Source organism: Cetorhinus maximus, chromosome 14 (assembly GCF_964194155.1).
Source record: "Cetorhinus maximus chromosome 14, sCetMax3.hap1.1, whole genome shotgun sequence".
In the NCBI taxonomy this organism is placed as follows: Eukaryota; Metazoa; Chordata; class Chondrichthyes; order Lamniformes; family Cetorhinidae; genus Cetorhinus; species Cetorhinus maximus.
The window spans coordinates 40029727-40046683 of NC_135892.1; the positions used below are offsets into that span (position 1 = coordinate 40029727).

Below are 16957 nucleotides of genomic sequence, written 5' to 3' on the forward strand. Positions count from 1 at the left end.
AACTCTGATGTGTAAATTACAATGACTTAATCCACACAAACTGCAATCAACTATTTTCAAATAGTTGAAGATTTAACAAACTTAAAATGCAAGACATCCTTCATACCAAAATAAATCGTATAAACAAATCCTCTAAGCCTTTAAAGGCAATTTTTCTTTTGATGCCTCAGCTGACCAACTCGTTCAATTCAAACCAACTTAAACTCAGGCCTTTTCACTACACTCTAAGCTTAGTCTTTATCTGCCGATATAGTACGAATGAAGCAGGAACTACGGGAGTACAAGAATCATTCAGAAACCAATCGCTTATGCAGCTGAAAGTTTTAGCTACACTAACTCAATGTGCTGTAAGCCACATTGCCTCAATTACAAGTAGAGCAAATCAATCCTTACCAATTGCTCCTTGGTCCTTATTTGATCCTCAGCTTGTCTCTGCAACTCCTCCTTCGCTCGGAGAGCATCCAAGCGTTCAGCCTCTAGACGTTCAGCCTCACGTTGAGCTTTTGTCCTCTCCTCTTCCAGATGAATTGCTCGCTGCATTTGCTCAGCCAAGTCTAGGATCCGAGATTAAAGGATGCAGATAATCACCAGTCACTATGAACATGCTAAGAATGAGCCAATTAACACCATACTAAGATATCTAGGAATAGTTGTGGCGATAATGCCGACTTGGCTCAAAGAAGGACAGGACTAGGTATTAAATTTTCCTGGATACACTGTGTTCAGGAAAGCTAGGGAAAGAAAGGAGGAGAGTTGGCAATATTGATAAAGGAAAACATAGTGCTGGGGAGAGGGGGTTTCCCAAAGGGGTCAAAGAGCGAATCTATTTCGTTAGAGCTAAGAAATTATAGAAGGACTATTACATTGCTGGGTATATTCTGTAGGCCACAACTGGTGGCAAGGATGTAGAAAACCAAATTTCCAAGGAATTATAAAAAAGTGCAAGAATAGGAGAGTAGTTATAATGGAGGACTTCAGTTATCCAAATATAGTTTGGGATAGTAATAGGGGTGCAAATGTTTCTAGAGTGTGCTCAGCAGAGTTTTCTATACCGTTAAGGAGGCATTGCTGGGTCCGACACTTGGGAATGAGGTGAGCCAAGTGGATCAATTTTCAGTAAGGGTCATTTAAAGGACAGTTCTAGGTACACCCACAGTACTGTTAGGGAGGAAGCTCCAGGATTTTGACCCAGCAACAATGAATGAAAAGCAATATAATTCCAAGTCAGGGTGGTGTCCTTCTAAGTGGTAGAGGTCACAGGTTTTGAAGATGCTGTCGAAGGAGCCTTGGTGAGTTTCTAAAGCGCACCTTGTAGATGGTACACACTGCTGCCACTGTGTCGGGGGTGAATGTTGGAGGTGCTGGATGAGGTGCCAATCAAGTGGACTGATTTGTCCTAGATAGTGTCAAACTGTGTATTGTTGTTGGGGCTGCACTCATCCAGGCAAGTGGGGAGTATTCCATCACACTCCCGACTTGTGCCTTGTAGATGGTGATGAGGTGAGTTACTCACCACTGAATTCCCAGCCTCTGACCTATTCTTGTGGCCACAGTATTTATAAGACTGGTCCAGTTAAGTTTCTGGTCAATGATAACCCCCAGAATATTGATAATTGGGAATTCGGCAATGGTAATGCCACAATGACAAGGGGAGATGATTGGAATCTCTCTTGTTGGAGACGGTCATCAGCTGGCACTTGTGTGGAACAAATGTTGCCTATCAACCCAAGCCTGAATGTTGTCCAAGTCTTGCTGCAGATGGGCATGGATTGCTTTAGTAAAAAATCAGATAGAAGAGGCAAAGAGAGAGTATGAAGAGATAGACAGCTAACATAAAAGGGAATCCAAAAGTCTTTTATAGGCAAATAAATAATAAAAAGGGTGGTAAAAAGAGGAATGGAGCTGATTTGGGACCTAAAAAGAAATTTACAATGGAAGCAGGGGTCATGACTGAGGTACTAAGTAAATACTTTGCAACTGTCTTTGCCAAGGAAGAAGGTGCTGCCCAAGTTATAGTGAAAGAAGAAAGAGACACTGGATGAGTTAAAATTAATAAGGAGGCGATATTAGATAGGCTGGCTGTACTAAAGTTGATAAGGCACCAGGATCAGATGAGGTGCATCCAAAGATACTGAGGAAAGTTAGAGTGTTAACTGGGCAGACAATCTTCCATAAATACAGAAGTGGTGCCAGAGGACTAGAGAATTGCAAATGTTGCAGCCTTGTTCAAAAAGGGGCATAAGGGTAAGCCCAGCAACCACAGGCCAGTCAGTTTAACCTAGGTGGTGGGGAAGCTTTTAGAAACTGTAATTTGGGACAAAATTAATGGTCATTTGGCCATATGCAGGTTAATTAAGGAAAGCCAGCATAGGTTTGTTACGGTCAAATCATGTTTAACTTGCTGGAATTTTTTTGATAGAGTAGATGAGGGTAATTCTGTTTATGTGGTGTACATGGACTTTTGAAACACATTTGATAAAGTGACACAATAGACTCGTGAGCAAAGTTAGAGATCAGGGAATAAAGGTACAGAAGAGTGATAGGAAGCACAGTATTGCTGAACTGTGTTTTTCAGACTGGAAGGAGGTTTATAGTGGAGTTCCCCAGGGGTCAGTGTTAGGACCCCTGCTGTTCTTGTACTAATGACCTAGACTTTGATGTACAGGGCACAATTTCAAAATTTGCAGATGACACGAAACTTAGAAGTATTGTGAACTGTGAGGAGAGGAGTGTTAAACATTGGTGGAATAGGCAGAAAAGTGGGCACATAAAATTTAATTGCTGAGCAGTGTGAAGTGATTCATTTTGCTAGGAAGACCAGGGAGAGAGAATATAATGTAAAGGGTACAATAACTGGGAGGTTGCGAGGGAGGAGTGCAGGAGCAGAAGTAACTGAGTGTACATGCCCACAAAGCATTGAAGCTGTGAAGATGACAGGCCAGGTTGAGAGAGAATGGTTTAAAAAGTATATAAAGCCCAGGATCCCATAAGTAGGGCATAGAGTATAAAAGCAAAGATGTTATGACAAACTTCGGTAAAATAAGTTCGGCATCAACTGGAGCAATGCGCTCAGTTGTAAGCGCCACACTTTAGGACAAATGTGAAGGCATTAGAGATGCAGAAAAGATTCATGAGAAATGGTTCCAGGGATGAGGAACTTCAATTACATGGTCAGATTGGAGAAGGCTGAGGCTGTTTTCATTAGAGAAAAGGGTGAGGGGAAAATTAATGGAGGTGTTAACAATCATGAGGGGTCTAGACAGAGTAGATAGGGACAAACTGTTGCCATTAGCGGAAGGATTGAGAACCAGAGGGCACAGATTTGAGATGACTGATGAGCAAAGCAAAGGCAACATGGGGAAAACTTGCTAATGCAGCAAATGGTTAGGATCTGGAATGGACAGATTGTGCTGGAAGCAGATTCAAATGTGGCTTTCAAAAGGGAATTGGATCATTATATGAAGGAAAAAAAGTGTTACTGGGGAAAGACAGGGGAGTGGCACTAGGTAAATTGTTCTGGGAGCTGGCACAGACACAACTGAATGGTTGCTTCCTGTGTTGTAACTATTCTATGATCATTACAAGATAGTACTAGCTGCCTGCTCAGGTCTGACCAGCTCCCACCTCCAGATTCAGGCTACATTTCACTAACTATGGTAAAGCTGCAACACACATTGTCAGTGCAAATTTTTCAGGATCAGGAAACATCACAAACAAGAGAGTTATGGGGATTAGTCACGGGGAAGAATTCACAATATTCAATACAAAGAACAAAGAACAAGAACAAAGAAAAGTACAGCACAGGAACAGGCCCTTCGGCCCTCCAAGCCTGCGCCGATCATATTTCCCGTCAAACTAAAACATTTTGCACTTCCGGGGTCCGTATCCCTCTATTCCCATCCTATTCATGTATTTGTCAAGCTGTCTCTTAAACACCACTATCGTACCTGCTTCCACCACCTCCTCTGGCAGCGAATTCCAGACACTCACTACCTTCTGCGTAAAAAACTTGCCCCGCACATCTCCTCTAAAGGTTTCTCCTCTCACCTTAAATCTATGTCCCCTAGTAATTGACTCTTCCACCCTGGGAAAAAGCTTCTGACTATCTACTCTGTCCATGCCACTCATAATTTTGTAAACTTCTATCAAGTCGCCCCTCAATCTCCGTCGCTCTAGTGAGAACAATTCGAGTTTCTCCAACCTCTCCTCATAGTTAATAGCCTCCAGACCAGGCAGCTTCCTGGTAAACCTCCTCTGCACCCTCTCCAGCACCTCCATATCCTTCTGGTAATGTGGCGACCAGAATTGCACGGAATATTCCAAGTGTGGCCTAACCAAGGTTCTATACAGCTGCAGCATGACTTCCCAGCTTTTATACTCAATACCCCTGCCGATGAAGGCAAGCATGCCATATGCCTTCCTGACTACCTTATCCACTTGCGTTGCCACTTTCAGTGACCTGTGGATCTATACACCCAGATCCCTCTGCCCGCTAATGCACTTAAGGGTTCTGCCATTTACTGTATAATTCCTACCTGTATTAGACCTTCCAAAATGCATTACCTCGCATTTGTCTGGATTAAACTCCGTCTGCCATTTCTCCGCCCAAGTCTCCAACTGAACTATATCCCGTTGTATCCTTTGACAATCCTCTTCACTATCTGCAACGCCTTCAACCTTAGTGTCGTCTGCAAACTTACTAATTAGCCCAGTTACATTTTCCTCCAAATCATTTATGTATACTACAAACAGCAAAGGTCCCAGCACTGATCCCTGCGGAACTCCACTAGTGAGGGACCTTGTCAAAAGCCTTACTGAAATCCATGTAGATAACATCCACTGCCCTTCCATCGTCAATCATCTTTGTCACTTCCTCAAAAAACTCGATCAAGTTAGTGAGACACGACCTCCCCTTCACAAAACCATGCTGCCTCTCACTAATACGCCCATTTGCTTCCAAATGGTAGTAATTCCTGTCACGAAGAATCTTCTCCAATAAGTTCCCTACCATTGACGTAAGGCTCACTGGCCTGTAATTTCCTGGATTATCCCTGCTACCCTTCTTAAACAATGGAACAACATTGGCCATTCTCTAGTCCTCTGGGCCTCACCCGTAGCCAGTGAGGATACAAAGATTTCTGTCAAGGCCCCAGCAATCTCCTCCCTTGCCTCCCTCAGTATTCTGGGGTAGATCCCATCTGGCCCTGGGAACTTATCCACCTTAATATTCTTCAAGACGCCTAACACCTCCTCATTTTTGATACATACTTTAAAACCAGAAGGCGAGGTCAACAGATTACCGAGGGGGATTGGAACAGAACTGAAATGACTCAGTGGGCTGATTCTAAGATATGAACCAAAACTTGTGGCTTCTCATCCATTTATTTTCTAAATGAAAGAAGCTAGAAATGGTAGAAGAGCAGCGAGATACAGGAGAAGCCAATAAAAGCTAGTGGACAGATAAAAATAATGAAGACGACTAATGTTAGCTTTCATCTCAAGGGGACTGGAGTACAAAGGCATGGAGGTTAGCTATAGTTGCATAAAGCTTTGGTTAGACCACATCTGGAGTACTGCTTCAAGTTTTGGGTTGGCAGGTGGTGTTGAAGAAGCCCTGTAGATATTATACTGCAACCACAGTGCACTGCTGGTGGAGGGAGTGAGTATCTAAGGTGGTGAATGGAGTGCCAATCAAGTGGACTGCTTTGCCCTGGATAGTGTTGAGCATTTGGATTGTTGTTGCAGCTGGACCCATCCACGTAAATGGGAGGTATACCAACACACTCTTGACTTTTGCCTTGTAGGTGGTAAAGAGCATTTGGGGAATCAGGAGAATACCCAGCCCCTGATCTGCTGTATTTATGTGGCTGATCCAATTGAACTTCTGGTTCAAGGTGACCCCTTGACATTGACTGGGGGGAATTCAGTGATAGTAATTCCATTGAATGTCAAAGGGAGGAAGTTCAACGTTCCCTTGTTGGATACTGGCATTGCCTGGTACTTGGGTATTGCAAATGTTACTTGCCGCTATTCACCCCAAGTCTTGATACCATCCAGGTCTTGATGTATACAAGGAAGGACTGTTTCATTAACCAATGAATTGCAACTGCAGTGAACAGCCCCACTTCTGACTTGATGAAAGGAAGGCCACTGATGAAGCAGTTGAAGATGGTTGGGCTTAGGATACTGCTGTGAGGAACTCCAGGGGCATACCCAGGGCTGAGAAGATTGACATCCAAAAATTTCAATGAACTTCATTTTTGCCAAGCATGACTCCAGACACTCGACATTTTTCTCACCCCCTCCAATTCAATTGACTTAGGCTCCTTAGTGTCACAATTGGTCAAAAGTTGCCTTGATGTTAAGGCCAGCCACTGCTATTTCATCCCTCATTAATGCACAGTAATTATAGGATCATTACAATAATACCAACTGCTGAAACAAGACATTTCTGGTAAGCAATATTGCTGATTGCTTCCACTTCCTGTGAAAAATTCAATACAAATGACTCATCTACAAAATCCATTAAAGAACCACACAATTTTTCCACACTCATTTTCTGGAGACTGGACAAAATGGCAGGTAGAGTGCTATGAATTTACTCTTACCATTTTCAGCTTTCTTTGTTTGATCTTCGTATTGCTTCAGCTTCAACATCAAGTCACGAGTTTCCTTCTCCATCTGCTCTTTCTCTCTCTCTATTATCTCCCTCTTCTGTTTTTCCTGCTCCAACTGTGCCCTGCATGGTTATAAGGTTTAAGATTTGTTGTTCTCCAAATGACAACTCAGCCAAGCTACGAACAACCACCTTAGCATGTTACCTGTAGATGACATTTTCTCTTGTACCTAGGAGGGGAGCACAAATTATGGCAAGGACTCAAAGTCACCACATTAGACAAAGATGCCAAACCGCTCATCTCTGATTGCATCTTTGTCCAATTTTGTGTCTCAATTTTTAAACTTGTCCTCTGCCCTACCCTCCCCTCCTCTCTCAGCCACACCAACCCCCCCCTATATGTTTTAACAGTTTTTGGCGATTTTGGATCGAGATTAAATCGTTGCTCCTGTTTGTACCAGTTGTGGAGTGCATGAAGCAAAGCAGCATGGGTGCATCCAACATTACTGATAGGTGGTCAGATATTGCCCTGTTACCCATATTAAAACTGAGAGACTGTCAAAACATAGTTATGTTATCCATTTCCCTGATGTCATAAAATTATAGAGCAGAATTTTAACATGCTCAGAAAATAGTGATCATGAAGAATCAAATAATGCAACTTCAAAGTTTTGACTATTTGGATTTCAAAAGAACTTTAAAGTGCCTTAATAGGACTACACTTGTATTCAAGGGGGAGATGGTAGTGTAGAGGTAATGTCTCTGAACTGGTAATCCAGAGGTCCAGGCTAATACTCTGGGTTCAAATCCCACCATGGCAGCTGAATTAAAGTTAAATTCAATTAATAAAGCTGGAATATAAAGCTAGTCTCAGTAAGGGTGACCATGAGACTACTGTTGATTGTTGGGAAGACTCATCTGGTTCACTAATGTCCTGAGGGAAGGAAATCTGCCATCCATATCTGGTCTGGTCTACGTGTGACTCCAGTATCACAGCAACGTGACTGACGCTTAACTGCGCTCTGAACTGGCTTAGCAAGCCACTCGGTTCAAGGGCAATTAGGGATGGGCAACAAATGCTGGTCTTGCCAGTGACACCCACATCCCATAAAAAAAATTCCATGAATTCTTCAGTTGGTAAGAGTTAATGCATATTGTCAATAAACTAGGTTAGAGTGCACCATGGGAAGCTAATCTAGCAAAAGTGAACAATTAACTAATTACAGCATTTAAACATTAACCTGACTAAATTATCCAAAATAAAATCAAGGTTTTAAAGCCTGTAATGAGGTTACAGGGTGGGAAATGTATGTAAAAAAAAACTAAAAAAGCAAAGTTGCTCCTGAAGGAAAAGGAGCAATGAAGAAAAGTGACAAAGTAAAGAATGGACTTCAGGATATTCTACAGCAATTCACGAGCAATGGACACTTCAGAAAGTATTCAGAAGTAAAGGTTATTGTTGTGATACAGGGAACGCAGCAGTCAATTTGCATACAGCCAGGCTCCACAAACAGCAATAAGACAAATAATCAAATAAGCTGCTTCTCCTGGTGCTGAGGGTTAAATGTTAGTCAGGATACTTTATTTTTCTTTTTTTCTTTAAAAAGTGCTATGGGGTATTTCACATCTAGCAAAACAGGTAGTTGGGGCCCGAGTTTAACGTCTCATTGAAATACACCACTTGAGTAAAAAAGTGCTACCTTTTGGTCAAAGGTGAAGTGAACGCATTACTTTCAAGAAGTCTGGAGAAAACATTAGATTAGGCCCAATACCTCTCCAGCTGTCTCTTGTGCTTCTCCTCTCGAGCCTGGGCCTTCATCTGCTGTACTTCGATGGTATCAGGTTTTCGGCGCCTCATGTACAGCTCATGGTTGCCCATACACAACTGCAAGATTCTCTTGTTTATTCTCAGACGAGGAGCATAGAAAATAAAATCCTGTAGAACAGAGACAGTAGAAGAGCTGTCCAATTTAATTCATACTCCATAATCCTGCAAATTAGTCCTCATTAAGTACATATCCAATTCCTTTTCCAGGCTGTTATGGAATCGGATTCCACCATCATTTTGTTACTATTCCCATGGGGGAAACTGTAAACCTAAATGGTCAACCAACCAGCAAATGAAGAAATGACCAAGATTTCACTTTTTGTAACTTTTACTTTAACCGCTGCGTCTCCTGCCAATGCAAGATAGCCACTGATACCATGCGCACTTGTCGCATATGTGCACAATATCATTGGCCAGATGCATCGGCAACAGATGCAACCCAGTTAAAAACACTGGAAAGTAAAACCACACATTTCTGAGAGTTTTGTTAACAATAACATGTATACTACAGAAACAAAAATACCTGAAAAAACTCAGCAGGTCTGGCAGCATCTGTGGAAGGGAGCACAGTTAACGTTTCGAGTCCGCATGACTCTTCAACAGAACTGTTGAAGAGTCATGCGGACTCGAAACGTTAACTGTGCTCCCTTCCACAGATGCTGCCAGACCTGCTGAGTTTTTCCAGGTATTTTTGTTTTTGATTTCCAGCATCCGCAGTTTTTTGCTTTTATCTATGTATACTACAGATTGTGTAAGAAAAAACAATGGACTGTATTTGACTTCATATTAAAACCGGTGCAGAGAAGGGCAAAATGTTTCAGGCATTGATGAGTGAGCTGCCAAGATTTAATAGAACTGAAAATATGCCATAGAGAAAGATAATGCTAAAGGAAATTACCTAGGTGAAAACCAGTATTATATTTTGTTCTGTGTAAAACAGCCTCGTTTCCAAACTCCACTCAGAATCACAAAATTTTAACGGCACAGAAGGAGGCCATTCGGCTCAGTGTCTGCATCGACTCTCCAAATGAGCATAATGACCTAGTGCCATTGCCTGTTTTTTCTCCATACCCCTGCACATTGTTTCTATGCAAATAATCATCTTTGAATGCCTCGAATGAATCTGCCTCCATCACACAGTGCATTCCAGACCCAAGCCACTCGGTGAGTGGAAAAAGTTCTTTCACATCTGCTTCTTTTGCAAATCACTTTAAATCTGTGCCCTCTCGTTTTACGAGCGGGAACAGCTTTTCCCTAATCTACCCTGTCCAGCCCCCTCATGATTTTGAGCATTTCTATAAAATCTCCTCTTAGCCGCCTTCTTTCCAGGGAGAACGGTCCCAGCCTCTCCACTCTATCTTCGTAACTCAAGTTTCTCATCCCTGGAACCATTCTTGTAAACCTCTTCTGCACTCTCTCCAATGCGTTGACATCTTTAAGACTGTTAATTTAATTTTGTTCTTTGGTTTCAGTTCTCATTAGGATTGCCGCGAGTTTGAATTTTGCTTCAAAAACAAGAAACAAAACGGAGAGGATGAGTATCACTGAGATTGGAGGAATGAGTAGAATTCTGATCACAGTCGCTCGTAATGACATCACGGGGTAAAGTGGTACAACTGCGCATGCACTTGCTGCCAATGCGGTGCAGCTGACTTTAACACTAATCAGAACCAACCTAAATTAAAAATGAATAGGTAAATGATACTTCAAATAAAAGAGCTAAACCTCACTTCAAAGACATCTTGCACCACAAGCATCCATATCACTTTCCATAGACATGGCACTACATAGCTGCACAGTTCCACAATATGCTGTTCTTTATTCACGCAGGATAGGTCAGGAGCCCTATCTGACAACAGCTTTCACCTTCGAGTTTCAGGGGTACGATTATCATCAGCAATGCATACTTCTACAAACCCAACCCCTCACAGGTCATGACGTCCTGATGGCGCTCCTTTTCAATCAACCAACCAGCAACACCTCTCAATTCTCAGGCCTGCCAAGGAAGTACCTAGCTCTTAGTGTCCGAGTTATTCACACAGCTTTCCAGGTTTTAGATCTTTTTTGCCAGCTCGTACAGTGCCTCCAAGAACTCCCATCTCCTTTTCTGCCAAGCAGAAAAACAAACCTCGTCGGGTGATTTGCTTCTTATCCTCATAAGAATTCTCTTTCCACCTGTTTTATCTTTGTGGCTGAATCTGTGCCTTCACTCTCCAGCTCCTCTGCTTGTAGCTCTCCTTTGTGTCTGCCAGTCACATGGCTTCTGGTCTTAATTTCCTTCCTGTTGGTACTGGTCCTGGCCAAGGGTCACCAGGTCACATGGACCAGTATTTCTTATTATTCCAGAAAGCTATACTTCATGCCTTTACAATTTGAAGTCAAAGAAAAAAGTCTTCTTCAAACATTCATAAAAACAATTAGATTTCACAGACATTTTAAAAAAACTACAAATTTTCCTTACTATACTACTTCTCTTCTCTTTGTCGCCATACTTTCAAGTAGTGCTCCCAAACTCAACAACTCTTAAGAACTTTCCTCATGTCCCTGCTAGTTCTTTTTCCAATTAATTTGAATCCATGACTTCTGGTTACTGACCCACTTGTCAGGGGAATCTGTTTCACCCTACTTGGTCTACCAAAAACCCCTCAATTCTGAATCTCAAATAGTAGTCCATTTAACCTTCTATGCTTGAAGGAGAACAATCCCAGGTTCACCAATCTCTCCAATCCTTTGTTCCTGGTATCATTCTAGTAAACATCCTCTGTACCCTGGTCTAAACCTCAGTATCCTTTCCACAATTTTACACAATAGAGACCAAACCAGAGATATGTAAATGTTAAGCATGGATTACTCATTTTTGTATTTAATGTCCTTTTTACAAAGTCAACCACATTAAAGTTTAGGAAGATCATGTTCCCATGAAACCATGCGAAGGGCAAAATTGAGAGCAGCGAACATACTTTATAATGGAAGTGAATTAGATAGGTTCCAGCCATCAGAAAATTACTTGCCTGCGGTACATCTGAGCTTTGCTCTTCCAGATATGGAAACCTCTCCAACTCTTCGCCTATCTTTTCTGAGCAGTGGCATCGCTCAAATTGCCACCCAATTGTAAAAAAAGCATGTCCTTGAATTCAGTCATCAAACAAAAAATCCATCACTAGAACATGCAATTAGAGTCAACTTTACTCAGCATATAATTGTCCTACAGTGCCAGCAAGTTATTGGCTTTGGGCTTATTCACAATTCATAAAGAAGCTCGATGCACTTTTAACCCTTTCATCCAAACAAATCTATATTTGTTTCAACAAATTAAAACCTGCAAAGCATTATGTTGGAATCATCCCAGGTTGCAAAAAGTGTGGTAGTGGATGGGGGAAAAGGACATTTTACCCACTGGCCACAATGATGGGTTTTCACTCTGTATTGTTCCCTTCCCAGTGCATTAATAATGTATTCATGGGAAACACACCAGATCACTGGCGGACGGGCTCAGATTTGCCTGCCATGCCATTACTTCAGCACTTCCTCACTCCGGGCACCATAATTAAAGCGCACCAGAGCGCAACCTACTTCATGTCTACAGACCAGGACTGCTCCAGGCAATAGATGGCCTGAAAGCAAAGAAGGTGGTGGCCCCCAAATTTAGTAACTCCTCTCTGGGTGCCTGCTGGACGCAGTGGAAGGCTGCTGCGATGTCCTCTACCCCCAATCTGATACAGGAGGTCCACCAGAATCACCAATCCTGCCCAGGAGGCAGTATCAGCAGCAGTCAGTACCACCAGGGCACAGAGGATGTCGGCCATCCAATGCAGGAAGAGGATGAATGCCCCTCCGTTCCACCAGGGTAAGTCACCTCATCACTCTCAAACCCATCACACATTGACAGGGATCGCACATCTCGAGGGACAACACCACTAACACTCTCTCACACCCTCATCTTTCTCAGGCTCATATCCTCTGGAGCTCACGTCCTCATCCTGTCCATGTCTCCGCTCACCAAACATTCCATGCAGTGCCATGCATCCTGCTCTCTCACTCTCCATCTGTTTTCAAGCAGGAAAAGCTGGCTCACAACAGCAGGGAGAGGTCCCAGACTCAAGGTGGTGTGGCCCACATTGGGCCCGTTACTCATTATGAGGAGTGAGCCATCGCGCTGATGAGTGAGGACACGGACCGTACCTATGGTGAGTGAGGTCAGTGGCAAACACCCACGACAATCCTGCACTACATCATCCCTCTCTCAACGCAAATGTGAGTGCTCTCTCTCCTGCTTTAGACTCTGCTGACATGCACTAATTACCTCTACTTTGGTTCACAGGGAGCCCTGCCAAGCGACCAACACCCTCAGCCAGCCAATCCCTCACCTCCATCCACATCCTCACCTCCTCCATTGAGGAGCTGGAAATAAGCATCCTGGAAGACCCGGCATAGTGTTTACGGACGAGCTTCTGGATTCGGCTATAAAACTCATTGTGGAGAGTCAGTAGCAGGTGGGGGAACATCAAGCACTGTTGGAAGCTCTCAACAGAGTAGCACGCGAGTCAGAGAAGTGCATCCGCCTGCTCTCTGAAGTGGTGCCCGCATGGAGGTCTCCGTGGGAAGGATGGCAAAGGCCATGGAGACTCTGGTCCAGCAGAGATGCATGCAGAGCTGCACAGCATCGTGGTAGCCATGGGTGAGTTCTTGCAGTGGCAACACAAGGGTTAAGTGGGCACCTCGACATCCCTCAGGTGCCCCTTCCCCTCAAGCAGTCATGCCAAGGTCCGAAGGAAGGAGTAGCGGCAGCTGGACACCCCGGGTCACTCATTCAGGAATCTCAGAGGCTGTCTGCTCCCTCCATGTCCCCTTTGCCTGTGACCCCCCTCAACCTCATCTTCTGTCACCGCAGAAGGAGTAGGTGGCCGATAGGAGGGCAGCAAGGCAAACCGGGGTCCTCAGGGCCTTGGATCTCCAGAGAGACAACTGAAGTCATCAGAGGCAACAGGGCCAACTATTGCACAGGCTGTCTCCACCCATGCTGCAGATGTCAGGGCAGCACCTAAAAGAAGTGATAGGCCTAGAAAAGTTAAGAATTTCTGATTGCAAGTGGGTGCTTGGGTGAACATATTTTGTCACTTTATAATCTGAAAATGTATTTACTTTCACTGAATAACATGCAATGTTGTATTTCAGCTTCATTGACAGGCTTTGCGAATCCTCCAATGCATACCCTGCACCCCTCCTGCCCCACCCTCCAACCCCCCCCAAATTAGCAGTTCAGCTGGACCACGAATGATTCTAGAGGGAGAAGTGTGTGGAGGGCAGGGCCTTTCCGAGCCTCGTGCAAGCACTCTCCCATGCACACAGAACTTTCATCCGTCACACTCATCTTACTGTCCCGAGCATTTTCAATGCTACCGGCTGGGGTTCTCTTTCAGTTGTCCATCTGAGCTGACCTGCATCTCCGCCCACCCATTATCACACTCCCATGCAGCACCTGTGCCCATCCAGCATGAGGCTCTGCTCACTTTCTATAGCCATGGTAGTCATTAAGATTTTGGTCAGCTTCCCCATCCTTTTCCCTGCCCCAGCCACCAATGTCCTTTCCCCAATCACCGTTGACCACCTCTGGCATCACCTTCCACCTACCAACCCCAAACCCATTTCTTTCCAGGATGCCCAGGTGAACGTGCACCTTCCTGACCTTCCTGAGAATCCCACCCCCATCCACATTGACCTCCCCAACCTCCTCCCTCCCACCCCAAAGTCCATGTCTGCCTCAGAGACCCAATCAACAACACCCGCCATCCCTTGCACCGCTATTGTCACACCCTCACCCTCCCGGCTCCCACTAGCCCCCCCCTCATAGGCAACATTCCCTCCAACCATGCCCACCCTCAGTTTGCTCCTCAGGAGGCACTGACTCCACAGTCTCCTGCCTTGCACCTTCATCTGGCCACCCTCCCCCCCGCCATCCCCCTCTAGGCTCCTGCAAATCAAACTCCTCCCACTCCGGACACCTTCCATTACACCTTCCTCCCCACTTGCCGCATTTTCCCCAGTTTCACCCTCCTCCAACCTCGCCCCCCACCAATAACTCTGCACCCCCTCCTAACCTCACCTACCCACCACCCCTGCCACCTTGGCTCCCCCTATCAACCTCATCTCCCCCCACCCCAACACCTTTGTTCCCTCCTCCCAACTTCACCCCGACACCTTGGTTCCTCTCCTCGCAACCTCACCCCCTGCCGAATACCTTGGTTCTCCACAACCAGCCCCCCACCCCAACCCCTTGGTTCTCCCCACCCCCCCACCAACCTCTTGGCTCCCCCCCTCCCAACCCCCTGCCCCTAACACCTTGGTTCTCCCCCACCCTCACCCGCTGCCCAACACCTTGGTTCCCCCCTCCCAACCTCAACCCACCCCCCTGCCAACCTCAACTTCTCCCGACACCTTGGTTCCGCCCTCCCAAACTCACCACCCCGCCCTGACATCTTGGTTCCCCTCGCCCCCCAACCAACCTCAGCCTCCCCCGACACCTTTGCTCCCCACCCCCCCGACACCTTTGCTCCCCCCCCCACCCCCCCGACACCTTTGCTCCCCCCCCCACCCCCCCCCCGACACCTTTGCTCCCCCCCGACACCTTTGCTCCCCCCCGACACCTTTGCTCCCCCCCGACACCTTTGCTCCCCCCCGACACCTTTGCTCCCCCCCGACACCTTTGCTCCCCCCTCCCAACCTCCCCCGACACCTTTGCTCCCCCCTCCCAACCTCCCCCGACACCTTTGCTCCCCCCTCCCAACCTCCCCCGACACCTTTGCTCCCCCCTCCCAACCTCACCGTCCCTAATGCCTTCTCCCTCCTTCCCAACCTCATTGAACACCATCGAACAATCCCGCTGTGCTTTCATGCCGGCACGAAGCCGATTTTTGGCCTTCTGGTCTTATTGACCCCCAACCCCTGCTTGCCATGGCGCCCAACGCCAACGGAGCTGGAAAATTCCAGCCTTAATCCATGAAGTAGCTCACCCCCTTCACCCACACCCCCCCAAATCTATACAGTATTGTCTTGTAAAATTTGACCACTGACTATGCATGAAGTCAAACTCTTACTCCAAATTTAAGAGAGCGCTGTGGGGAGCAGGCTTGAAGCAAAGTGTGCTCGAGAGAAACCCTGAAGATCTGACTTTTGGAGAGAATTCCATGGTGAATTCTTTGAATGTGGAGATTGGAAACCCTTGTGAGAAAGGACAGAGTTTCAGTGAGTGGTTGGCTCAGTGTAACAAGCATCTAGGTGGGTTGTTGAGAAGTCCATAGATCTGCTTTGGTCACATCTGTCATTGACTTTGAAGTGTGGTGTGTCTGACCACAGTTCACCAGTTGGTTAACATGTACTGCATACTTACCCTGAACAGAGTATAAGATAGATATGGTAAATTGCTTTATCTTTCTGAATTTGTATGTGTCTGTAAAGATATAGCTGGAGTGAAGGAATAGTGAATATCTGAATCACTTTGTGTTTGTATTGAGATCTTTCCAACCTTTTTGTCTGGTGTAATATAGTTCATTTTTCTCATTTAATAAATATTTTATTCTGTGTTAAAAGTACATCAGCAGACTTCTGTGAATTAGTTCAGTAACTTAGCTCTACAGTTTCAAAAACAAAAAGTTAGGATCTATTAAGCCAGGTTTCACTCTGGGATCTGACCTGTCAGTATTATCATCAACTGGGATTGTAATACTAATAAAAATCTATCAATCTCAGTTTTAAAATTAACAATTGATCTATCAATTGCTGTTTGCAAAAGAGTTCCAAACTTCTGCCAACTTTTTGTGTTTCCCAATTTCACTCCTGAAACATCTGGCTCTAACTTTTAGACCACGCCTCCTGGTCTTAGGCTCCCCCAGTAGTGGAAATAGTTCCACCCAATCTAGCCCATATGCTCTCCTCAATAATTTGAAAACTTCAATCAAATCACCACAGCCTTCTAAATTCTAGGGAAAATAACCATAGTTTGTTTAAAAGCAAAATACTGTAGATGCTGGAAATCTGAAACAAAAACAGAAAATGCTGGAAAAACTCGGCAGATCTAACAGCATCTGTGAAGAGAGAAAAAAAGAGTTAATGTTTCAAGTCCTTATGGCTCTTTCAGAGCTGCTGTGAAGAGTCATAAGGACTCGAAGAGTTAACGCTGTTTTTCTCTCCACAGATAGTTTACTCTCCCCTTGTGGTATAACTCAGAGTAAAGCTCTCCCTCCAAGGCTGATATACCATTACTAAAGTGTGACATTTATACAAAAAATTTTGGGCTCTCTCTGTTACCCACTAATTTTTCTCTTTGCCCTTCTTGCACCCTTTTTCAATTTCCTCCTGTACTCCATTCTGCCTGGATTTTGATTGCATCCTGTATCTGACGTATGCCATTTTTTCTGTTATATTTCTGAAATTTACCTACTGTTTTGCTCCTCTATTTTAGTTTTCACTATCTGCTACTATTACTAACTTAACACTAGCGGACAGAAGATGCTTTG

The 16957-nt window shown here is 44.8% G+C and overlaps 1 protein-coding gene across 2 annotated transcripts in view; it reads right to left on the reverse strand.

The window, feature by feature from the left end:
* ezrb (ezrin b) overlaps nt 1-16957 on the reverse strand; it is a 139167-nt gene that overhangs the window by 11787 nt on the left and 110423 nt on the right. For both annotated transcript variants that reach the window (XM_078556834.1, XM_078556833.1), the window contains exons 9-11: nt 8389-8552; nt 6609-6739; nt 394-554 (exon numbers count right to left, since the gene is read on the reverse strand). In XM_078556834.1, coding sequence (XP_078412960.1) covers nt 394-554; nt 6609-6739; nt 8389-8552 — 456 coding nt within the window. The remainder of the gene's footprint in view (nt 1-393; nt 555-6608; nt 6740-8388; nt 8553-16957) is intronic.